The 24,566-nt window shown below is 47.0% G+C and overlaps 1 protein-coding gene across 6 annotated transcripts in view; it reads left to right on the top strand.

The window, feature by feature from the left end:
* Positions 1-23,060, top strand: part of MXRA7 (matrix remodeling associated 7) — a 52,004-nt gene extending 28,944 nt beyond the window's left edge. Inside the window, exons 3-5 of one of the 6 annotated variants that reach the window (XM_074971997.1) lie at positions 1,002-1,098; positions 5,983-6,063; positions 14,777-15,133. In XM_074971997.1, coding sequence (XP_074828098.1) covers positions 1,002-1,098; positions 5,983-6,016 — 131 coding nt within the window. In that variant the 3' untranslated portion in view covers positions 6,017-6,063; positions 14,777-15,133. Of the gene's footprint in view, positions 1-998; positions 1,099-5,982; positions 6,064-14,776; positions 15,134-19,912 lie in introns of those variants that run through there. The other 5 variants (XM_074971996.1, XM_074971993.1, XM_074971992.1 and 2 more) reach the window with 5 other exon arrangements.
* Positions 23,061-24,566: the final 1,506 nt, after the last annotated feature.

The following is a 24,566-nucleotide window of genomic DNA, read 5'->3' as shown; positions in this document are numbered from 1 at the left end:
CCCCTAAATATTTCAAATGTAGGTGCGGACCCCTTTGGAAATTTTAGACAGTCTGTGGACCCCCGGGTTGAAAACACTGCGTTCTACCAAAGGGATGCGACCCAAACTGGGTAGTAAAGAGGATCCTTTTCCCATTGTGTCTATCCATTGGCACCAGAGGGACTTCAGCACCACTGCAATCACAGCTGTTGATCGGGTCAAGAATGCTTTGGACCATCTCTGTTTGCAGCCCAGGAATTTGCCACATGGTGTCTCCCTTTCCCAAAGCCATTTCTCAAGCTTTCTTGCAATGCTCCTGGTTGCTGGAATGTTGTGATTTCGAAGCCCAGGGCACGGCCAGGGTGACTGGACCATCGTGAGTTTGAATAGATTGTGTGGTACATGCCCAGTGTGCTTACAGCATGGTCTCCTGAGCGATTGTTCACAAATCCAAAGCATGAGCATGGGGGTCCTAGCTTCTGGGGAGGGGGGGAAAGGAATGTCCAGACAGAAATAGAGATGAATTCTGCAGGCTACGGTTACCATCCTCCTGCTAAGCCCAATGAGCCTCCAGAGCTCTGACTCCAGGGGAGAGAAATAGCCCAACAAGTTCCCTATGCGCTAGAATTTAGTTGTATCTCATTTCAAAGGGGATAGGTCACTAACGTTGGACCACAGATTGTTGCCAACTCCAGGTGAGTCGGGCAGACTCAGTGACGCCAACAGCATTAGATGGTTGTGATGTTAGTCAGCTGTAGGCAGGATTCTAACCATCTCCCTGAATGACCAGGCCAGGGTCTTGTTAAAGGTACTGTTCGTCTTCCACTGGCATCACGTAACTTTGTTGAAGATTTTTGTGCCTCCAGTCGGTGTTTAGCTGTCAAATGTGCTTCCAGGGTGGCGCATCTCCCACTCTAGGGTGCAACAGGAGGAGCGCAAGGGATCCATCCATCGCATTGGCTGCCTGCCAGAACTCACCAGGGTCTCCTTTCTCACACAACTGCTCTCTCTCTCTCCAGCAGCGGACGAGCAGATCTCCTTTAAATACAGCCCCGGAAAGCTGAGGGGGAACCAGTATAAGACAATGATGACCAAAGAAGAACTCGAGGAGGAGCAAAGGTACGTTGAGCTTCCTCTTACTTTGGACACAAGGCCACCTTGTGGCCGTCCTCTTGCAGCACGGTGTCGATTTTAACCCCTCTCCTCCATGAGTAGCAGCGGGAGCTGTGGTGTGAATGTCTGGCCAGTGCATTTGGTCCAGACCTGTCTCTTTAAGAGAGGCTGGAGAGCTGTTAGAAGCAACCTGGATTTGGAAGGTGGGGAGACCATGACACTGGGTTCCCTTGTATCTGTTCAAGCTCCTTCTGTAGATACTTTGGGTCAGATCCTCAAAAGTATTAAGTGCCTAACTCCCACGGAAATCAATGGGAGTTAGGTGCCTAAATACCTTTTGAAGATCTGGGCCTTAGAGGCAGATCCTCAACTCGTGTAAATTGGCACAGCTCCACTGAAATCAAGGGCAGGATCCTCATCTGGGGTAAATCAGCATAGCTCCACTGCCTTTATCAGAGCCATATTGATTTAGTCCTGCTGAGGCTTTGGCCCCATCTACCTTTCTACATCACTTACCTGGTGTGTTTTCATGGAAGGTCTCAGAAATGAGAGTGTTCAGAGATTGAGTAAAACCCAGAGATGCTGGGACCCAGAAGTTAATGTAGGGCTTTAGTATTATTTTCCATGAATACAATAAGATTGTGCCCTGCAGCCTGAATGTAAAGGGATGATGATAACCATTCAAGTCATTGTAAAATTATATGAGACAATCCTATGGTACAACCCGGAGAGGGCAGGGGAGAACAGAGAACCTGACATTCAGAAGTGCTGAGCACTCACAAAATCGAATGAGGTCATTGGGAAGCACAGGTACTCAGCAGCTATGAAACCCAGGTCCCAGATGGCCTAGTGGCTCTTTCCCACCTCTGATTTCTGTGGATCAAGTTCACAGTTGCTTGCTGAGAAGGCCTGAAGTTTGCTGCTCCTCTAGAATTCCACCTGGGGTGCTTTCCAAGACTCTTTACGCCCCAGGGCTTGCCACGTTTTCATAAAATGAACTTGGCAGATTGAGTTGCCATCTTGCAATCTGATAAAGCCCAGACTAAGCCCCCACGCCAAACCGCAGCCTGTGCATAAAACCCCATTTTGAATGAACCGCTGTTCTCAGCTCAGTGACTACGAGCAGTGACACCAATTCAGATATTTCTTAGGTGGGGCAGCTTCCATTTCCTCCTCCCCCCCAGCAGGGACCCTGTTCCAGTCCTTGCTCATCCCATCCCATCCGCCCCTGCGCCGTTCCTTCTCCCCCCACAGAGACCCTGGGTCTCCCTCAGCTGGGGAGTCTCCTCTCTTTCTTACCCACTCAGCGCATGAGCTGGTGCTGCCAGACGTCAAGCTCTCAGTGACTCCCCTGCACGCTGCGAAACAGGAAGAGACTTCCTGTGAGCCACGTTGCAATACCATGTAGCTGATCCCCCATGTGTCTGTACGGAGGGGTAGCTAGGCCAAATTTGAGTGGCGTCGCCACCCCATGCGCCAGGTCGCAAAGCCTCTCGTGGGTCAGATTTCAGTGGCACTGTGACCATGCAGCTGAAGCAACGCTCCATACTGCTCCAGCACAGCTGTATGATTTAGTACCAAAAAACCACTGCTCAAAAGTGGTCAGGCCACTGCAGCTTAAGAAATTTTGAGCGAGTGCAAAAACCTTGGAGATGCGGGCATTCCCACCCCCTCCCAGCCAGTCCCTCCTAGGTTCCACCAGCTACCAGCAAACTAGTGTGTACATTGCTGTACAGTCACTAACTCTATGGGGCTTCTCTGCTGAGACTGCATTCTATTAACTGGGGTATGTTTGTAACAATAGCCTCCAGACAGTGTCTAGGGTGATAACTACCAGTACTGTACCCTGCTACCCACCCAACTTCTGCAGTTCCCTTTCATTCAGGCCAGAGGGGAAGGTTTGCCTTACCTCCAAACAACAGAGCCCAGATTTTCTCCCTACATAACACAGCATATTCTGGGGTTTTTACCCATTGCCTTTTCAGAACAGTAATGAAAGTTGCGTCGCTGATGAATTCTCAAAGGCTACCTAAGGGACTCTTGTCTCTTAAGCTGTTCATTCCTATTCAGATGACTATCTCCATGGTGAGCGCGCGCACACACACACACACACACACACACCTCTATCAGCTGTCTGATGGACTGAATTTTCTTGGGACAGTTACATTGGAGCAGAGTTTTCCAGGCCCAGTGTTTTGGGTCAATGCCATGGGTGGCAGGTATGATAAAAAAGCCTATGGTAGATCTATAGTTACTAAAGATTTGAGTGAAGTGAAGGAAGTTTATACCCTTGTCACTGCATCTCAGACTTAGCTGTTAGGCAAATTTAGCTTCAAGGGCTTGGTGATTCCTCCTGTCCAGGGTTGGGGATAATGCTGGTTTTCTAACTTACTAACTGCCAGCGTAGTGGGTTAGGCAGCTCTCTTCCATTGCTAATGGGTTGGCCTTTGTGATGCGGCAAGTGGGGTTCAAACTGTTGTCTTTTCACTTTAAAGTCTACTTCCCCTATGGTACAATGAAGGAAATATCCACCTCTGCTTCTGTAGTGGAAGCCCTGGATCCTGATTCTCCATTGCCCTGCAACTTGGGTAATCACATACGTTACTGCAGAGTGGGTGTAAAAAGCTGCTAAATCGGAAGGGTAACATTGTACACCTGCTCTGTACTGGTGTAACTGCCTGCACAGGATGTGGGGCAAGGGAGACGCAAGCCCTCTGTTTTATCCCACAGCCTTGTGTGCTGGGGCATAGGAGAGCCATGGTCTGGTGAGGACCTGTTGAAAGCAAAGTGGGAACTTGTGACACAGGCAGTCTATGAGAGGATCCAGCCCAGGACATGTGTGTCATAAGCCAGGTTCCCCTGGTCTTGGGAGATATAACAGAAAGCTAATGAGTTATAGGTTGCTGCCATCTTGATCCTGGCAAAGCTGAGCCAGAACCGACCGTCTTATGGGATTTTCCCCTCAGGAACCCTCTGAGGCTGTCTCTTCTCATCATGAGATCCTAGATATCATCCTTTCAGTGCCAAGCAGTGAGGGAGGGGCCTCGCTGGCTTTGAGGAGGTAAAGGAGCAGTGAATGACTTGCTGTGTTCCTAGTCTCCTAGAAAACTGACATGTCCGCCTCGTAAAATGCACCTTTGGGATGAGATGGGCCCAATTCAGCTGGTGATGTGTTTCTCTGGGACTGAGGGCTGTAATCTTAGGGGAAGAAGTGCAGGATAAACTCCTGATTGCTGGGCTATGTGCAGAGAATGCCTAGCAAAACCAAACTCCTGCCCAAACAAGAAAAAACCACTCACTAGGATTCCCGTTGACTGTCCTGAAGTTAGGTTCCCCTGAGTGAGCCTTGCTTTCCCCTGGCTGTATACCCTTTCCAGCTCACTGGGTGGAGATCACCTTTAACTGTTAGTTTGCACTGGAGTTAGAAACTTTCAGGTTACCTTGCAGCCGGATGGCAAAGGGATTTTACCCACATCCTTCTTACCGGCACATTGGAAAAGTGCTGTAGTCAGAAGAGTGACTTTCCGTATAGGTGACACTGTGGGGTTCTGTATTTAGTTTTGCTCCAGTTCAAACTTGCTCCATTTATAACTCAGCAGAGGATTTCCCCTCCCCCTGGGCCCCAGAAGCTTCAAACTTCCCTGGGGATCTGAGAGTCATGCTGGGCTCTTTCTCTCTCTTACCCATCATCAGTCGTAAAGAATCTGGAACAAAACTTTGTTGCTAGTTTTGTTACTGATCCATGAGGCAGAACAGGCTCCAGCTAGCTCTGCTGTAGCTGTGGTGACCCTGTATTGGTGACAGCAGTAAAAACTTGATTTGCGTTTCCCCTTTCTTTATATTTCTATCCGGACCAAACTCTCCACTCACTAACATGTAGCAAGTTGGCCATGTCTGGTAGCTTCATCCCACCATTTCCACTCAGACAGAGCCCTTATGGACAAGTCCTGTAGAACTGAAAGTGAATGACACCAATAGGGTTCTATAGAAATTACTCTTGGAACACCTATTGAACCGAAAGACTATCCTACTCTACAAGTGTTTAAACCAGCCTCTATCGTACTGTGTGCTCTAGCTCAACCAGAAGTTATGGGCTGGATGCAGGCATTGTTGTTTGAAGTTATGGCCTGGAATTCCTGTTCTGCAAGACGTCAGACGAGGTGATCATAATGATCCCTTCTGACCTTAGAATCTGTGGCTGAAATCTTAGGACACTGAAGTCAATAGAAGTTTGACCCTTGTCTTCATCAGGGCCAGGATTTCACCCTGTGAAATTAATCCTGGAGAAAGGTTGATTCTACAGGATGGCTTCCTCATCAGGTGCATTGACACCCGGCCCCAGCCTTCTGGGCACACACAGGATCCATCCCCTATTTCCATTTAATTCCTTTTTAAAGGGGTTTCCTGTGAGGTACCGTCACACCTGGAACCTGTCGAGAACACACCTGGAGTTGGCTCTTCCACTTGGGGGTTCTTTTCAAAGTTCTGCTCGGCGTTCCATGTGAAGGGGCATTGGCCAACTGCTGAGTTTCTCCTAACGGCTCCTTTATTTTCTTGTCAATGTTCCATGTTTCTGTGTGTTTGTCAGAAGCTTGTGTTTTGTTTCTGGTTTCTTGTCTTCTGGATCTCTGCTGTGGCATCAGCAACTTTTCATTTCAGGCTTCACAGCTTCCTCTTCTCTAGCTGCTATATTGGGGCAGAGCTGCCCACAGGTAAGATGCTAAGCAGATCAGTTGAGAGTAGCAGTGCAGCTCAGCCGCCTCCTTCGTCCTGCCTCATACCCCTTTACATCCTCCCCCCCTCCTGCCCCCCCCCCCGCCCCGCTGCCAGGCACCTCCTGACAATGCTACTGTTTTGATATGACCCAGGTTTGCTGCCTTTATATTGCAGGATTGAACTGACCTCTGACCTCACATCCCTGTAGCAAGTACCTTAGGTCCTCGGCCACAAACATTCTTGCAAATCTTTTTGGTAAGGAGATGACGTTTCTTAGAAGTAGTGGTACCACCTGATAACCTCTGCTAGTATGTTTTGTTTTGTTTTGTTTTTAAATGAAGTAACCATGTCTGTCCCACCTCCCTCACCCCCCCCACTCCCTCCTCATAACAAATTAATAAATCTACTCTCCTCTGTGCCCCCATCTCATTTTCCATCAGCAGCACAAACTGATCTAGAGAAACGGGATATACAGACCTTTGCCTCCTCTAGCTAGGGCTTGATCTGGCCTGTACTGAGCAGCTGTGATCTCTGCAGTAAAAGCCACTCGTGCTCAGCATCTCTTAGGCTCTGTCCATCACACTTGTGTGCTCGGCCTTTGAAACTTGGAAGTTAGGCCCCTAAATCCACTTTAGTCCCCCAAGTTTGAAAACTAGGGTCACAGCCTGGATGACGGAGCCATCGCAGGTTGTGCCGGCTAAAGTCGCACAGAAAGGCGTTTTGGTTGTTTTTCTGATAGCATCTCTTGTCTGTGCCTGGAGGAGTTGTCAGCCCCATGCAGGAAAGGGGAAGGGAATGCAGCAGAAAGGGTTATTTAATAGAAAACCATTTCTGCTTCATGCCACCCTGCATTGCCTCAAAACTGCAGATATTTTTGCACCACTTTGCTTGATCCAAATTGAGGATTTATCCCTAAATCTGCCCTAAATGCCCTGATATGGGGAGGAGTATATAATGTACTAGCTGCTGCAATTTCCTGTCTCTGATCATTTCAGTCTTAAAAATAGAGGCACTTCTCAGAAAAAGAGAAGGAGGTGACCAGACTGGTGAATGTTTTGGCTTAACGTGGTTTACCAGATCCTGTTTCTTAAAAGTCTTGTCTTCTGCACTAGTGATTTGCCCCAGTTCTGGCCATCAGTTGCCAGCCATAAGTGTAGCTGCCCCAATGCAAACCACTGGTGCAAACAGGCTAATCCACAATTTTCACTGGTGTGGTTTACCCCGGTTTCATGCTGTACCTGCGCAAATCACTGCTTGTAATGGTTTAACCTGGCTATGTGAGGTGCTTGCACAGGTGCAGCTGTCCTGGTGGCTGGGCCACAAGGGGGTACAGGCAGTGCTCTTAAATGCAACCACAGTGACTGATTGAGATACACTGACTATTTTTAAAGTAGCCTTTGTCAGCTGCTTCCCAAACTTTCCTCCAAGTCCAAAAAGAATATTTTGCAACTGGGCAGGAAGATGATCAGGACTTCACCCAACTCTGTAAACTTCTGCAGGGCTGGCAGACCGGTGTTTTTAAAGAGGAATTAATCCAGGAATAATTCCTTTTGGTCAGTTAATCCTTTTGTGACCCCTTTTCTTGGCCCAGAGCCTGGTCCTTGTAAAGTGCTTGGCAAAACTAGTGTGGACGTTAGTGGGACACAGGAGTCAGCCCCCCCAGGAGTCTGTGCCTTTCTTAACACGCCTCCCTTGCCAGATTCATTGGCTGACCTGGGCTGGAGAAAGGAGAGAGCAAGTGTGTTTGACTCAGCATGAGTATTTGTGGGAGGGTCTCTTCTCCCTCCTCCACTCCTCATTCCAGGGGCTTAGGAGAAGGTGAACATAGGCAGAAGTACCCTGTAGGGTCTCTAATCCTAGGGGGGAAACAGGGTCATCCCTGTGAGTTGGAGAGAGAAAGGGTGGCAGCTGTATTTTCAGCATAATCACCTTTCACTGGTGGGTGTCAACTCAAGCATCATAGATGCTTCTAATTCTTGCGTGGGCTGCAGGCTTAGAAAGGGGCAATCCATAACACTCCAGACATTCTTGGCTGCAACTTTAGGGTGTCAGCTAAGCCCAGCTTGTATTAATGTCAGAATGGGTTGGGGGAAGACGTTCACCCCCAGATTTGCCCAAGGGTGAGGTTGGTCAGGAAGCAGAAGTGGAACCCTGACCCTGAGTGTGCGAATTCCTCCCCATCCTTCGAGCTTCAGGGGTTATTTTTCCAGCAAAGCCATAATATGCCTGGAGTAGGAGCGCCCTCTACAGGGCAAAGTGAACCCTTTTGATTTGGATCTGGACTTCAAACCCACAAGTAGGACGAACTCATTGGGAGGCAAGATTCCTTAGTATGTGAGTTTGCTACTTAGTGGGAGCCACTGGAATTAGGGACTAAACGATCCACTAGACTGTAGCTTCTCTATCCCACCCTGCTTATTTCATGTGCGTTGTGCAGGCAAATCTGCAATTGCTTTGAGAAATCCCTGCCTTGCTCAAGGCTGGGGAGGCTGCAGAAAGATGCCGGGGTGGGGGTGGGGGGGATTGTCCCAATGGGGGGAAGTGGACTCATTATCCAACCAATCAGTTGAACTCTTTGGGGGGAAATTCTTTCCCTCCTTCTGAATGTCCCCCTCCCCTCCACTCTCCTGCCCAGTTCTTAGTAGAAATGAGCTGAGGGGGTGATACTTGGATCTGGTTTAGGCTTAGGCTAGGGTTCAAGGCTAAACTGGAGTCCAGCCCCAGGGGAGTTATAATATATTATGAGCTGATCTCATGAGATTTCCATTCTCTTGGGCCTCAATTTAGAACTGGAAAATTGGCCCCTTTCCACTTTGGGTCTCGCCTGAATCTGAAGTTCTTGAAATTCAAAGGGACGGGGTGGGAGAGCTGGTTTCCAGTCTGCGCTCACCCCTAGTTAAGGATGGGGAGAAGAGACCCTGCCGTGATGTAGCATCGCAACATGAACCTAGGATCGAAACGGGGGTGCAGCTGGACATATAGAGGGAAGGTGGTGGTTTTAAACTGGAGAGCAGTGGTGGCGACTCCTCCAGAACGGACAAGGGCTGCAAGGGGCTGGTTGACGCTCTGACAGTCTATTCGCTGGGTATATTTCAAACTCCTCCATTACTGTTTCCCCCAAGGGTGCACAGGGGGTGGGGCTGTAGCTGGACAGGACTCCATTAGCATTCCCAGCCCCTGGGCTCTCCTACCATGTCCATCGCATGCTCCCCTCTGCTTGCTCATCGGTGCATTCTGCTTGCTTTCTCCTTTGTGTAGCATGGGGATGGGGTGGGCATTTTCCCTTCCTCCTTCATCTCTTCCCCTTTGCTGCTTGCTTTCTCCCTGGCCCCTTCTTTGGCAGCTGTGCTTTCCTGTCCAGCATGGCGCTTCTTTTGGATGAGAGAGGCTGGTAAGTTTTTTTTGTTGCTGTTCCTTTTTTTGCTTTTCATCTTCTGCAGCACGATAAGTGTCCTGGGGCGAGGGACAAGCAGTGAGGAGAAGGGGTTGGCACCTGCTGTTTTATTTAGGTCAGAATGATGGCCCTGTCTAGCAGCAGAGAGCATTATAGGCAATGCAATGCGTATTGCCATTCAGCCAAAAAAAAGTCCAACGCCAAGAAATGTTTTCCCCTCCCTACCACATCCCTGATGGGAGTCCTGTGTTTCTCCGGTGGGTCTATGTTGGGGCCACACTGCAGTTGGGGCTAACCCGTCCCCAGGCATAGCTGCAGAAGTGCCAACCCTCCCCTCCCCTTTTCTGGCCAAATATTTACCTCTTCCCACTGAGTCCCTACCAAAAAGGTCTTCTAATCGAAAAGAGTTAAGCTCTGGCCCATTTATTGTTTTCCAATATAGCCACTAATCTCACTGCAGCCTTAACTATGATCCGGAGCCATACATGATGCTTCCATAACCGAGAGCCAACAGCGTAATGGAAAAATCCCCGTTTCCCTCCCCATGCTTAATACTCAGACTTAAACTTTTCTGGGGCAGGGGATCACACAGTCCTCTTGGAAGAAAGCAGCCCCGTCTCCCCTGTTTGGTAGAACACCCTCTACAAATGGGGTGCTGCACGTAAAAAAATCATAAGAGTCACATGTAGAAAATATTGCCCATGTCCTGTGTGTGGCAACGGGGGAGCTTTGAGAGCTCCTGGCAGCTTTTTCCATCGGTTTCGAGTCTCTTCTCTTTCACTGTGTTGGGCTGAGAATATGGGTCCCGCTCTGAGCTGCTGGGTTCTTTTCCTGTCTCTGCTCAGCTCCCCAATTCTCCTCTGGCTCATGGCTGCTTCTCTGTGTCTGCCCGGTCCATTATTCATGACCTGTCTTCATCAGCTTCTGCTTTGCTTAGTCCTGTGTTCCCATGGGCAGCTTGCCATTCTCCATCTCCTAACTCACTGGGAGTCTCAAACCTCTGGAACACCTGCATTCTCCCATAGCAGGGAGCAGTGGGTGCCTGTAGAGGAACTTGGGCTGAATACCCAGACAATGCATAAGTTACAAGCCAATAAGTAGGTGTAAAGCCAAAACCTGGTGTAATTTATATGCCAAAGGGCCAGAAGTACGCATCAGTCTGCCTTTTGCTCCACTTTACTCATCACTTTGGAGTCTGGCCCTTTGGGCAGGATTTTCAGGAGCGGAAGGGACGTAGGCCTGGTCTACACTAGAAAAGTCAGTCGGTTTAACTCTGTCAGTCAAGGGTGTGAAAAATCCACACTCCTGAGCGATGTAGTTAAGCCAACCTGAACCCCAGTATAGAAGGCGCTAGGTCAACAGAAGATTTCTTCCATCAAGCTATCTACCACCTCTCAGGGAGGTGGATTACCTACACCAACCAGAGAATTCCTGCCGTCGGCCTAGGTAGCGTCTACACTGAAGCTCTGCAGCTGTGCCGCGGTAGCATTTTCAGTGTAGACAAGCCCCAGGAGCACAAGTCCTACTGAAAGTCAATAGGGCTTGTGGTCCTAAATCATGTAAACTGTTTTCAAAATACCACTTGCCTAGTGTCCCTGTGAAATGATGGATTGGATGGGAACTTCTGGAGGTCACTTTGTGTATTTAGCCTTTTGACTTTTGTTAACTCCATGCTGCAGGAGGCATTTGGATTCCCATTGATTAAAGCTTGTTCCATAGCCCTTTACCTTCCCTCTTCGTCTCTCTTTCTAAGCGTCAGCGGTCTCTAATGTTTTCTCTATGCTGAAGCAGTCTCTCCATGCCTCACCCGCTGGCAGAAGCAGCCAGAGAACTCAGGTTCGATGCCCCCTTCCTCATACTCAACAAAACCTCAGAGGGCTGTGGTGAATCAAGGAGAACAGTTAAGGTCCCAGCCATGGGAGGCAGTTTGATATACTGGGCACCCCTTGTGAGCCGGACCCTGTACCAAGTTTAAGATGGTAATTAAAAAGGGGCTCAGTACCTGCAAGGGATGGTATGGAGGAAAGGTGGCGGTGGGAACATCCCTCACAGGAAGAACTGGGAGGCCAAAGGTGGGCTGGGATGCTGAGAGAAGCTCTTCCACCCAATGCCCTGGTCTACCCTGTTCCGGTGGCCCTTCCTCATTGACATCCCATCAGGATCAAGCGTGTTTTCACTCTGGACTGGGAGGGGGTTGGCCCTTCATGGAGCCAGCCAAGCTTCTGCTTCTCCTTTCTGGATTTCATAGACACCAGAGGCTGAGCAGCTGGCGCTCCGGGCAAAGTCAACGCTTCTGAAAATCGGGGCCTAAGTTAATCAGCTGCCACCGTATGCAGCCTGCAAAGGCATTCCTATCTCCTTCAGTGAGCAAATGGGACCTGCGCTGGGAGCTACACCATATCCCCTGAAAGTCTGGGTCTGCACCTCAATGTTTAGCAAGGGTTAATCCAAGTGCTTAATAGCTGGCCCATCTGGTGTGTTTTTCATGTGTCTGAAGGACAACTTAGCTGACCTCACAGTGCCACATCCCTGTCCCCTTCAGCCAGTCCGTGGAAAGTGCCTTCCCCTTTGCTCTGTCAGCACTGCTTAGGCTATCCCGCTCTCCCCGGAGGCTGGTAGTCAGTCCCATTTGGATGAGGAAACAGAGCCACAGAAAGCCTAAAGGACTCTTCCCAAAGTCCCAGAGGAAGCTTCAGGTTTCAACTAAACCCCAATGTGTTCATGATGGAGGGTGGAGGAGGGAGGCATTTGAAATGGAAAAGGAAGGAAAGGGACTCGGGAGCTTTTGGCTCCAGTCCCACTGGCCAGTTGCTAGATGGTGCTTCTCCCCTGATTCTGTGTCCTCCATGGGTAAGCTGTGGTGCCACCATTTCCACCCCACCTAGTCTAACGCCTGGACTGTAGGAACTCCTCCAGCGGGTGCATAGTATGGAGTCCTGTTACCTCACATTGACTGGAGTAACTTCTACACCCTTCCTACTGCGCCCCTGCTGTGCCACATCAGCTGTGGGAAGGGGCAGCACCGGAGACTCTGCTCTACCTGTGAAGAGGGAGGTCTGTGACCAGAAGTCTTGATTTCCTTCACTTAGAGGGGACCAAAGAGCAGGGCCGGAGCACTCCATAGAGTTCTAACGGCCTGGCCTGCACCTGCCCCCATCTCTTCTTGGGAGGTGCCACCCACGGAGACGGCATGTCCCCCGCCTGATGGGATTCTGCTGGGATCAAGGTGGAGCAGGGCCTTCTGGGACCTGCAGCATCCAAACCTCCCCTCATGCTAGGTGAAGGTGCCTCTGCTAAACCAGCTGGGCGCAGTTCTGGGCGAGTTACCAATCTGGCCCTTGGGCAGGGAGCATTTGGACAATCCCTGTCCCTGTTGAAGGGATGGGCCTCCCTGTAAAGAAGGAGCCTAAACTGAGCCTTTAGCACCATGTGAATTCATGTGCAATCGGGTTAATAGCATTTGGCATAGAGAGGTTTTTTAGCCTTAGATGAAAGTGTGGGGTGAGGAGTGTGGACCTCCATTAGCGACTCTTTTGAGGAGACACTCAAGCTTTGATGCCAGGCCCAGACAGTATGTGGCAGTCTGACTCTCCCCTTCCCAGCTTGTTTGGGGATGAAGGGTAGGAAGGGAGGGGGCTGGAATAGGAGACATATCAACCTGGCTGCTTTTTGAAAGAGATGTTTTGTGCTTTAATCATTTAACAGCTGCAGTGGCCCGGGTCCTAGGTGGAGAGGTCTGCTAAGAGACTCCCACAATGCATACAACCATGGGCCAGTCCAGAACAGGGAGTCTGGCTTCCACCTGTCCATGGAAACACAGGGCAAGATTCTCATTTACATTATGGTCCCTTTACCCCATGCTGGCACCTTAAAGAAGGTGTAAATGTGATTTGCTCCTACTTTAAAGCCAGACCAGAGTGGTGTAAAGGGGCTAGTGTAAATGGGGATCTGGGCCATATGGTTTGCCCTACCAGATCACAATAATATCCCATCTTATCAGCCACTGCCAGAGACAGGATTCCAGACACCTGAGGCTTTGGATAAAGGGGAACCCCCCATCCCAGGATCCTCCCCACCCAGACACTCACAAATCGATACACTTAGCCAGATGGACAATGCTGTACCTTTCTGGCAGTAGAGAGGAAAATCCTTCCTGGGCCCTACAGCAATAGCTTATTCCCTGAATTATGGAATCTGATTCTCCTCCTCTTCCCAACCATGGCAGGATAATGATGACCTGACCCCCACCCCCTCACCCCCTCCCCCCCCCCCCCCCGCACAGTGAATCCTCCAGAGCGATTATCCCCTCTGAAGTATTTCCGTTATTCTAAACTGGGCAGCTGCTAAGCTTGCTTGTACACAGCCCGGTAGTAGAGAAGCTTGAGTGATGCTCAGTGTGCATCTCCAGTCTGGATCTAGCCCATAAACTAGGCTCACTTACCTGTTGGGAGGTGAGGGTATTTTGCACGGAGGGACTGTACCCCTGCCTGATGCTGAAGACACTACTATGCTATAGGTGTGGAGATCTACTTCAACTGAAATTAGGAGCAGAAATACGCCAAATGGGACTTAGTCTATGAAAGAAGTGGGCGTGCAGCTGAAGAGTTGAGGCATGTTTGGGCTTGCCTTCCTGCCCTTGGAGGTTATCCCTGCCTGCTCTGAGAGGCATCCTATAAAAAGTATGAACAGTGGTCTAGAGACAAAGCTTAGCCTTTCCAAGAATGGAGAATTCCTAATGGTTAGAGCCAGAGAGCAGTGACAGAACTACTGTGTTCTAGCCCTGGCTCTGGGAATGACTTGATATGAGACCTTGGAAAAGTCATTTAGCCTCTCTGCGCCTCAGTCTGTCCATCTAGAATATTAGTCCAAAGCATCTTCCCTACCTCCTTGGCAGGTGCTGAGCTTCACCACTCCCAAAGCAATCTGAGATCCTCCAATGAAAAGCAGAGTAGTTGTGTTTATGGATTGACCCCCCCCCCCCCCCAGGCCTGCCATGTGACTATGTCCTGTTTAATACAAAAGGGACAGGCAGCACTACAGCAATAGGTATTTTTTTTGGAGGAAGATTTTAGAAAGAACAGTCTTTGTCTTTGCATGCTCAAGCCTGCTGCCGATAGCATGAGACTGTTAGCGAAGCAGTCACGTGTTCACCACAGGGCTTATTTCCCCCCGTTGGCTTGGCGTGTACTGAGGAATATTGAGCCAGGCAGGTAATCCAGTTGCTCTGGAATGCTCTGGGTCCACTCAGAACAGGAGCTGCCACAGCACCCAATTTGTAGGTCAGAAGGGTCTGAATTGTTTTGGGTACCAGTCAAGAGGGCATGCAGTCATTTTTTTGGCTTACTCTGTTGTTTGGGTTTAGACTATCTTGCTGCAATTGATGAAGCAAAAGCCTCTTACTTTGAGGCACTACAGTCTGCAAATGGCTCTTTGTGAATCAGAAACTTTCTTTGCCTCCCCCTCCAGCACCAAGTCCTTTTCCCTTGCTCGTTACAAAAATAATTAACAAACCAAACTCAAAAGGTGAAATGACTGAAATGAATTCTCTTCTTTTCTCCTTGTTTCTCTTTGCAGAACTGAAGACTATATGAAGTTATCCCTAACCTCCTCCTAAAGGCTTTTCCCTTGGCATCTTAAAGGCTTGAGAGAAATACCAAAACCAACCAAACACACAAACAAAAGAAAAAAAACAATAAACCCTCAAAACTCGGGACTTTCTCCTTGGCTGAAGTTGGGTTCTTCAAAATAACTCCTTGTGGTATCAAGGTTAAGGAGAATCTCTTGCTTGGGTCCCTGGATGCGACCAGGCTAGAGCCATGACTGGAATTGTGTTTGGGGGTTCAAGACCTAATATGGGACTGAGACCCCCCAAACAGAACCCAGAGTGGACACCAAAAATTCAGTGAGTCTACTGAGTTGTGTTAATCACACTCTGTCTGCCCTACCCTGAAATCTGTATTGTTCCTTTAGAGGAAATGGGCAAAAGCCAGATGTTATCTTAGATCTACCCAGATGTTGTACCCGAGTATCCAACCCATTTCCTCCAGGGACCAAACTCATCCTTTAGCTTTGAAAATTACAGCTGGAGATTTAAAACATTGTTTAGCATTGGGAGGGGGGCGGGGTTTGACAGACTGGACTGACTTAATCTTGCTCTGTAATCATTTCAGCAGAGAGCTGATCCTTTAGTTTAGGTAGAGGGCAGACCTGAGAAGTGAGATTGGTTTGTCTTGTAGCTCTACTGTTTGTGGTGACTTCCCGTTGAGGAGCCCAAGCTTTGTTAACGATTGGTAGTGCCTGGATTTACTTTTCCCTGCTCCAGTTCCCAAGAGGGAGAGGGTGGAGGAGGTAGCCCTGAAATTGAGGGCTCCCTCTGGATTATGATGAGTTTCTGGGGGTGCCAACAGCGTTTCCCGTTCCCTTCTCCACACCACCTTACTGTTCTAATACCCCTTTCTCTTTCCCATACCCTTTTGTCACTGTTGCTGGCCTGCCTGCTTTGCCCGAGGTTCAGCTCCTCTTCTGAGCCTTGTCATATACAGGAGATGAGCTCTGCTGGGCATCAGCACCCGCTCAATTGAGATCTAACTTCAAATAGGGTCGGGTTGGTTTGCTGGAAGTCCTTCCATGGGAAGAGGGTTTTGAGTCCTCTGGTGATATCACTTCCTGTCCTGCAGCATTACAGCATAGTTGGAATCTGTCCTCCAAGCTTCCCTTCATTTTTGTGGAAAGGTCGCCTCTTAGCTAAAGCTTCAAGCATATAAAAAACCAGGCTGCTTTGTTTTATTCCTACACAGACAATACTTGAAACTATTTACTCGGTCGTTCTTTGCAGCGCCTGGGTTTGGAGAATGTTTGTCTGTAAAAAGGGCTCATTTCACAAACAGCCGGAGGCTTCAGCTTTAAGGAAGCTGCCCCTTCCAAGCCGGTAACTGCTAGCACATTAAATGGATTGCTTATGAATCCTAGACACACAAGGCCGCTCTGCTTCAAGGTACCCAATGTGACTGGCCATTCTGTCTCCAATTCGTGCTGGCTGGCAGATTTGACGTTCCAAGCGTGCGACTATGCAAAGAATGCCTTATATACAGATATGTTTAAGTTATACGGCAAAATGTACATCAAGCAAGCAAAGTCTATAGCCGAGCCCAGATTTTGCAAGTGGCAGTGAGTTAAGCTATTTCTTTAACAACAACAAAAAGGCTGTCTGGGTATTTTTTTACCTTTTTTTTTTTTTTTTTTTTTTTTTCATCTGAAGGTGGCTCTTATACACAGGACTGTAATTCTAGTGGCTTGAAACTGTAAATTGCCTTTGTTCAGTTCAATAAATCTTTGAATAGTTTATTTGGATGGGCATTGTGTTGTTTATACCTTTTGCTTTTTTTCCCTCCTTCTCTCTTCCACAGAACTTCTCTAGTGATGATTTATAGCATTACATCTGCATCCCATATCTTTCACTGCTTTTGCTGCACTAGCAGGGAATTCTTATTCACGTGAAAATACCCAATAAGGACTTGGTGTCACATAGAATGTGGAGGAAGACACTGTCCTTGCTGCAGCGAAATAATCATGGTGCTTTTACAGGGTGTTACTGCTGTGGAAAGCAACAGAGAAATTGTAATGTCTTACTCAGCAGATTTGCTTCCTATATGTGCCCAGAGTCAGGACTTTAGTGACAGAGGGCCAGACTGTGATGTCACTCTGTGAATAAGGATATCTTACTCTACAACTAGTCCCATTGACTTCAGTGGGAGCAGAGTTTGGCCAACACTGTTAAACATCTCACCCTGAAACCTTTTGATTTTACTTCTGTTGGAGCCAGGCAGAGTCAGTGAAGCTGGGAGAGATGAGCTGGACTCTGTTTTTGCTCCTGCACCATCCGTAGTATTCGTGAAGTTCCAATTGCAGAATCTTTGGCCAAGATTTTCAAATGTGACAAGGTTATTTTGGGAGCCTCCATTTTTGGGTAGCCAAAACCCTGTACAGAGACCTGATTTTCAGAAGGTGAGTCCTCAGCACTTTCTGAAAATCAGGTCCATTTGCAGGGTCTCAAGTGAGGTGCCTCCAATCATTAATTACTTTTGAAAATCTTGAGTTGGAATTTTCAAAGAGCTAAGGGAATAAGGAGCACAACTACCATTGATTTTCAACAAGAATTCAGCTGTTTTGAAAATCCCAGCCTTAGCCTATTTTGTCAGTGATGAGTGAAAGCCAAGTGCATTGATATTGGGTAAAAACAAAAACAAACAAAAAAACACATTGAGACTTTTCTGTGACCATACTAGAAAAGAAGTGTAGGTCACTGAAAGTTGCAATTGTGTTTAGACTTTTTCACAATCTATTAAGCTGCTTGGGAACAATAAGGAAAAGAACCAGAACTAATTTTTGTTCCCAGCTGGAATAAACTTCAACGGTGCCTGTGTAAGGAGAAGAACACATACTGAATTTCTCCAGACTAGATAGGAGATGTGCCCCCCTGGAATCCAATGAAGTTCTGAAATAAAATATGAGGATCTGTAACTGCTGTGTCTCCCTTCCTTTTTCCTATTCTGAAAAGGTCAGTTTAATGCATTCTCTTGCAAGTGAGAAAAGTATATGAGAGACAATGGGATTCTTGAGGGTTATAGACTTGAGATTCCATTGGTTCAGCAGGGGTATAACGACTGCTCCAAGCCAAGGCTGTACAGAGAAGCTTTCATTTCCTAGCTCATTAACAGAATATATATAGTCTTTAAATGCTACGGCCACATGCATTTTGATTGTAGAACAAAGTAACTGGCACAATAGCTGCTTCTGTTTGCTAAGCTCTGCTTTTTCAGAATTCTGTTTCCCCCACAATGTTGATAGCACCAAAGTTAAAGCAGGGTGGGAAATGTAGCTCACTTGTCACCACTTCTGATTGGTATTATTAGTGTTTATCAGTAGGTGTAAGGAACATGCACAACCCTTCCAGTTCCAGGTTGTGCTTCCCAGATTGAAAGCTCCTCTGTTCACCTGTGACGATGGCTCATCTACCATTGATTTTGGTTTTTAATGCAAAATTCCCAGTGGGATTGCTGTTGATGGACCAATGCTCTGCTCTGTTGTTTCCCCCACAAATTGAAACTGCTTCTGTCTTCTCTAGAGAGAGATGGGGGGTGAGGTAATATTTTTTTATTGGCGAAAGAAACAAGCTTTCGAGCTACACAGAGCTTTTCAGGTCTTTTGTCTGCTCTAGACATTTATACCACTCTCATCGCCACAATTTCTAAGCAGCTTCCCGCTTAAGTTTTACGCAGCCATATTCCTAAAACTGTGATTTCACTACCAAAAAAGGTGTATTTCTACGTCAAAGTAACTAACTCAAGATACCTATTTTGAGGTAAAATCCTAGTGGAGACAAAACACAGGTAATTTTTAACTCCTTGTATCTAGTTGAGGTTAACCCCAGGTTGGGGGGGGGGGTTATAGGATTGACCTCATCTAGCTATATGGACTTGTCTCCCCTAGGATTTTACGTTGATATCGCTATCTTGATGTAAAATCACAGCTTTTAGTGCAGTGAAGACATAGCTTAACACCGGCTGAGTTCTGATCGTCCATCTTCCTGTGCTTGTGAGATTGCCACTTGCAATATCTGCTTCCCAGCACAACCTCCAGAGACTCATTCCATGGTGGTATCGTCACCATGTAGGTAAGGAAGAGACTTGTGAGGATAGCTTTGGCCACTGGAATGAGAATCTACTACTATTGACAGGAGGGCTGGCTGTGCCAGAAGCAGAGAATCCTGGGAAGGTGGGTTTTGGGACTGCAGAGACTGAAGGCCAATCCTCCACCCACTGTCAGCAGCCTGCACCAGGGACCAGTGATGCTGGGGGCGTTTGAATCTGTGTGGACAGCACCAGCTCTGCATTTCTGACCTGCTGTGGGTCAACAGACTCCGTTCTCATGTGGGATAGAAGGGCAGTAAGAGCTTTGAGGTTTATATAATAGCAAAGCCTTGTTCCGCCCTTGTTACAGTCATAACACCAAGGCTCCTTTAGTTCTCATAATCTGAGGCAGGAGAGCCAAGGACTGCGTGTAATAGGTGGGGAACTCGCTGCACTCTCAGGGAGACTTACAGTGAGACCACATCAGTCCTGTAACCAATCCCAGCTAGTAATGAAACAGAACCCTCTCCTCCTTCCCCTTAAAAAAAATTAGGGGTACATATAACAGAATATGTCCATGTGCTAGGTTCAGGGCCAACTCCTGAGGCCCATTACTCAACACTGGAAAAAAAACCTAGTAAACCCCAATGCAAGAATGACTTCTCTCTCTGATCACTCATTTCCCAGTAGCAGACTAACGGCTTGTGTACACTTGAAAGTTAATTCGGATTAAGGTAATATTTAAAGTGCAATAACAATTCTAGAATAACTCCATGTGTAGACACTCTTATTTCAGAATAGAAGAGTGTCTGTAGACAAGCCCTAAGAAAGCTCAAAATAAGGGGGTATGTCTGGGAATAAAGCTGGTTACTTTAAAGAGTTGGATTTTGTGTGTGTGTGTGTGTGTGTGTGTTTGAGGAGTGGGTAGTAAGGGTCAAATTCTGCTCATTTTATATGCACAGATTTGCTGAAGTCAACAGGACTCGTAAGGTGAGCGTCATGTGTCATTTGACACCATCGTTGCTGTTCACAGTGCCTCTTGGAGGGTGGCTATTTCTCTTTTTACTTTTCTTCTTGACAGGGTTCAGAGAGAGCAGCTGACTGCCATCTTCAGGCTCATGAAGGAAAACAGTGAGACATTTGGAGAGATGACGGAAGGAGACATGAAGGAGCAGCTTAAACTTTATGACATGTAGGCTCACAGCCATTACAGTCTATGGCCTGCCGGCTGCCTCAGTCCTTATCATATGAGACACTGGAGACTAGTGCTATAAAACTGTCACTAAATGCATAATCAGTTTCATATTTTGGATGGTTTGCAAAAATGAATAGGCCTCTTTAAAATATTTCAAAGACTTGTAATTTCTATCTTTACTGGTTTTCCTAAAGGAGCTATTGCTGTATTTTCATCTCATGCAGAGATATTTCAACTCTTTCTGACCAGTTAGTAAGAGCCAGACCATACAGCATGGTGAAATCTGTAACTGTATTCTGACTATGCTTTGTAAGTATGTATTTCTTCACTCTGATCCTCCATCATCTTGGTGTCTGAAGGAATCAGAGTAAAGTAAAACAGCAGCTGCTGCACACTCTAACATGGATAAAATGGGAGGTTACCCTTTTAGGGTATATCTGCACTGCAGCTGAGAGTGTGTTTCCCAGTGTTCATAGACAGACACACACAGTAGCTTGAGCCATTGTGGTACAGGAAGCAGCTTGGGCTAGCCACACAAGTACAATCATGTTCAACCCCCTGTGTACATACTCGGGCAGCTAGATGGAGCCGCTGCCCAGGCCACCACAGCCACACTGCTATTCTTGGTGCACTGGTTCAAGCAGAGCTAGGTGGAGAATATGCTCCCAAATGCAGCATATACGGTCAGTCAGGATCATGCCTATCGATTATTCAGACAGTATAGGGCTGATGTCAGATGATTCATTAAAATTTTTTGGCTGGAAATCAGTGATTCTGAAGGAAGCTAAAGCTGCCAGGTACAGTATGTGAATAACTTCTGTAAGTGCATTTTTGCTGTCACCCAGACCAACTATCTGCTTTTGGGCATATTCTGCATCTATAATCACCATCGAAACCTACGTGGAACAGAATGTTCAGTCAAGCTATGTTTCATGCAAATAACTTTTCCATTCCAGTTTGGGAAATTTCATTCCCCCCACCCCCAATTTTGCTTCTCCATAAAAGTATGGGGCAACTGCTGTTTTTCTCATTGCATAATGCAGCAGCAGAAAATGCCACTTCCATTGGAATTTTTGAGTGGAAGCAAGACAGTGGCCATCTTTGAAAATGATCTTTGGTCAGAGGCAAGACGATGGGAAGCACAGTGAGAAACTGATTTATATCTATGTCATAGTCCTTTGTGAGACAGAGTGAGGGAGAGCAGGTTTTAGATATAGTTAAGGTAGGTTGTAGTTGTAGGTAGAGGATGGGAGTCAGGTCAGGTGATGTAGCTGATGGTGGAGGAGAAAGGGCAGAATGTCCAAAGTTTGGAAATACTATTCCTTGGATGAAAAATGGGCTTGTAATGTAATATTCAATGTGGATCCTAGCCATGGTCCTGGATCCCATGAAAGGAACAGAGCACGCTTCAAGAACACGTATAAAATGGGGTATTCAGTCCTGCTGCTGGGTGCCCAGCCATGCTCTGCCAAGAAAGGAGAGCCACCAACATCGATGCCAGCAGGCAGGAACACTTGTTGCAGATTGTAAGCTCTTTGGGGAAGAAACTGTCTTTGTTCTGTGTTTGTGCAGCCCCTAGCACAATGGGGCCTGGTCCATGATTAGAGCTCCTGGGCGCTATCATGATACAAATAATAATTAATAAAGGGGCATCAGCATCAAGAGGTGCTGAATTAGACAGTTCTCTCACACTCTGGTTCCCAATCCCATTGTTTATTAAATAAATAGCCAAATCGAATGCATTGGTACTTGGATTAGGAATCTGTTCCAGTTTCTCGAATCCTTTAAGGGCATGTCCCTTCCTCCTCCACACCCTACCCTTTCAAAACAAGTCAAGATGGTTCCTGATGATCCTCTTGAGTGCATAGATTCTGCCTATCAGGTGGCCTGAAGAAATACCACGTAACTTCAACCAAGTAACAAAACCCACTAGTAAATACACTGCCAAAAGATGCAGTGAAATTATTAAGAGGAATTACCATGCCCAACTTGGATTAAATTTTCCTTGATGCAGAATGTTTGTGGGAAACTCCATTTCATGGAAGCGCTGTGAATTCACAAAAAAGGGCATGTTTCAAATGTGTTTTATTTCATGATAAGTATTTTGAACAGCTCTTGCCAGACGTTGGCACTTTTAGTTCACCAAGAAAATTGCAGTGCATTCCATATATTTGGTATGCACTAGTTTCTCTCTTCTTTTATGAAATCTTTTAAAACCTTGACATCAGGGGACATTTCCTAGTTTATGACACTGTTGATGTCACCCAACATCCATTTAACAACTTCCAGCCCCGCCCCATTCTAAGGAATAATCGCTTGAAAAACTAAGATTTCTTTACATTAGCCCTTTAGGTTGGAGAAACCATCTCACTAGCAGAACACTTCTTCACCATGTATATTCCATAACACAATTACATATAACTTTTAAAAAAAATCTTGCTTTCTAATTTTTTTCACTTGGGTGGAGGACTTGCTTGCAGGCATATTTACTACGAGATCATGCTGGCTTTACCATGAAATCATGGTTTAATTTGACTTTCATGTCTGAAAATCCTGTAGTTTCAGGATTATTCCTTTGGCTTTTTTAATTTTTTTCCTTTACATTTGGGCTGCTTCTACACAGGCGGAGTTCTGAAAATCTCCTAACAATACACTATCACTGATGACAGCAATGGTAGAAGCACCAGTGTAGACCATCTGCTGGCATTTTAACCCCTGTCCTGTCCAACCCTGTTTAGAGGTAGGTGACATGGGTGGTTAAAATTCCGGCAGTGGTTGTGTAATGATGAAAGATTCTCAGAAATTTGCCAGAGCTGACAAGGCCCAATGTAAAAAGAAATTAAGCCAATTATACTACGATCTCCCTGAGCTACGCTAAGAGCATAATAGTTAAAGGGATTGTGAGATTAGAACCCTTTGCCGGTTTAATGTTCAGTTTCTTAACATGTGGGGAAAACAGTGTACTTTCTTAGAAAGCTTTAATAAAGATAAGCCTTTTGTACAGCTATCTGATATTAGTTTGTCTTGTAGAAGAGAAACACAAAGTAATTTTGTGTGCAAGAATTTGAAGGTACAAAAACTTTGGGGAAATTCCCTTCTTTAATAAACTGACTACAAGTTTCCTCTCCACTTCTGATCCATCAAAAAGGGCGTGTTTACACTGGGCAACTTACCAGCATTACTATACCAGTATAATTATAGTACTATAGTTACACTGGTATATTTCCCCATGTAGACACTCTTATTAGGAATAACAGTAGCCTTTTTCTCCTAAAATAAATCTAAAAAGAGGCCACTGTTATTCTGAATAAGTGTCCTCACAGGTATAAATATATCAGTATAATTATACCAGTATAGTAATGCTGGTAAATTTTCTTGTTTGGCAAGCCCTGAAATCCAGAGATGGGAGTTCAAGGAATGTCAATTCCCACTTGACAGGTTGCGGATTCAATATTACAGATTTTTTCTTTTTAAATCTACAGGCCACCTTTAATTTGGATATTACTGTTGAAATGTATCTGTGTAGGGTATGACAAGTTAAACGGCACTTTTAATTTAAATTTTAAAAGAACCAAGATTCCACTATAGCTGCCATTTTGAAGCGTGTGCCCCAATTCTTTTTTAACTCATTAAAAAATTATATGTTTTTTTCAGCTCCTGTGCTGATGTTGATAAGGAGTTTTCAGCAAGGAAAAAACTGATTAGCTGATCTCATTTTATACTGAGACTGTATAAACTCTTTGCATCAGGAACCCTCCTTTGGTTATGTTTGTACAGCACCTAGCACACTGGGAAGCTGATCCACAGCTGAGGCTCCTAGGCCCTGCCACTATATAAACGATGAATGACAATAACAGGTAGGGGAAACAACTGATTGTACACAGGGCGATGGCAAACACACAGACTAAACATGCAGGCTGCCTAAACACCGCAGCGAGACCCTGCCATGGGAACCCCCAGCTAAGACCCCATGTGGCTGCCATGGGAACAGACACCCTGGTCTGTCATGATGGCAACCCCGCCTAAGATCCTGAGTTGCTGCCATGGTAACCCCGACCTGCGAGGCCCCGGGCGCCCCAACATCACACAGGCTGTGGGAAGATGCCGTCGGGGGCAGGTATGCACGGGGGGAGGGCCGAAGGCACTCTCAGCCATCCCAGGGAGTGACTGGCTCCCCTTTCCCAACTCAGTTGTGACTTTGGCTTGAACTGTCCCTGGCAGGATTCCGTAGTCAACCTGCGCAGCAGGACGAAGACCCAACTAGAACAGCCCCTAAATCCAGTACAGCGCATGCGTGTTCGCAGAGCCGCCCCGGACGGGGAAAATGTCTTGCCTCCGGAAGCGGCTGCGAGAACCGTTACGCGCCGCGCGCGAGCTGTCTAAAACGCCTAACGCGCGCTCTGCGCATGCGCATACTCGGGACTGGCGACTGATGCTCGTGCTTTGCGCATGCGTAACATCTGGATGGTTCCCCGATATTATCGCTCTGAACTTCATACTTGCCATGCGGGGGCCCAGGGAATGGCCGGATGGAAGCGGC

This window comes from Natator depressus, chromosome 14, assembly GCF_965152275.1.
Source record: "Natator depressus isolate rNatDep1 chromosome 14, rNatDep2.hap1, whole genome shotgun sequence".
Lineage (NCBI taxonomy): Eukaryota > Metazoa > Chordata > Testudines > Cheloniidae > Natator > Natator depressus.
Note: the sequence above shows the minus strand (reverse complement) of the source record. Positions and strands in the feature narration are given on the sequence as shown.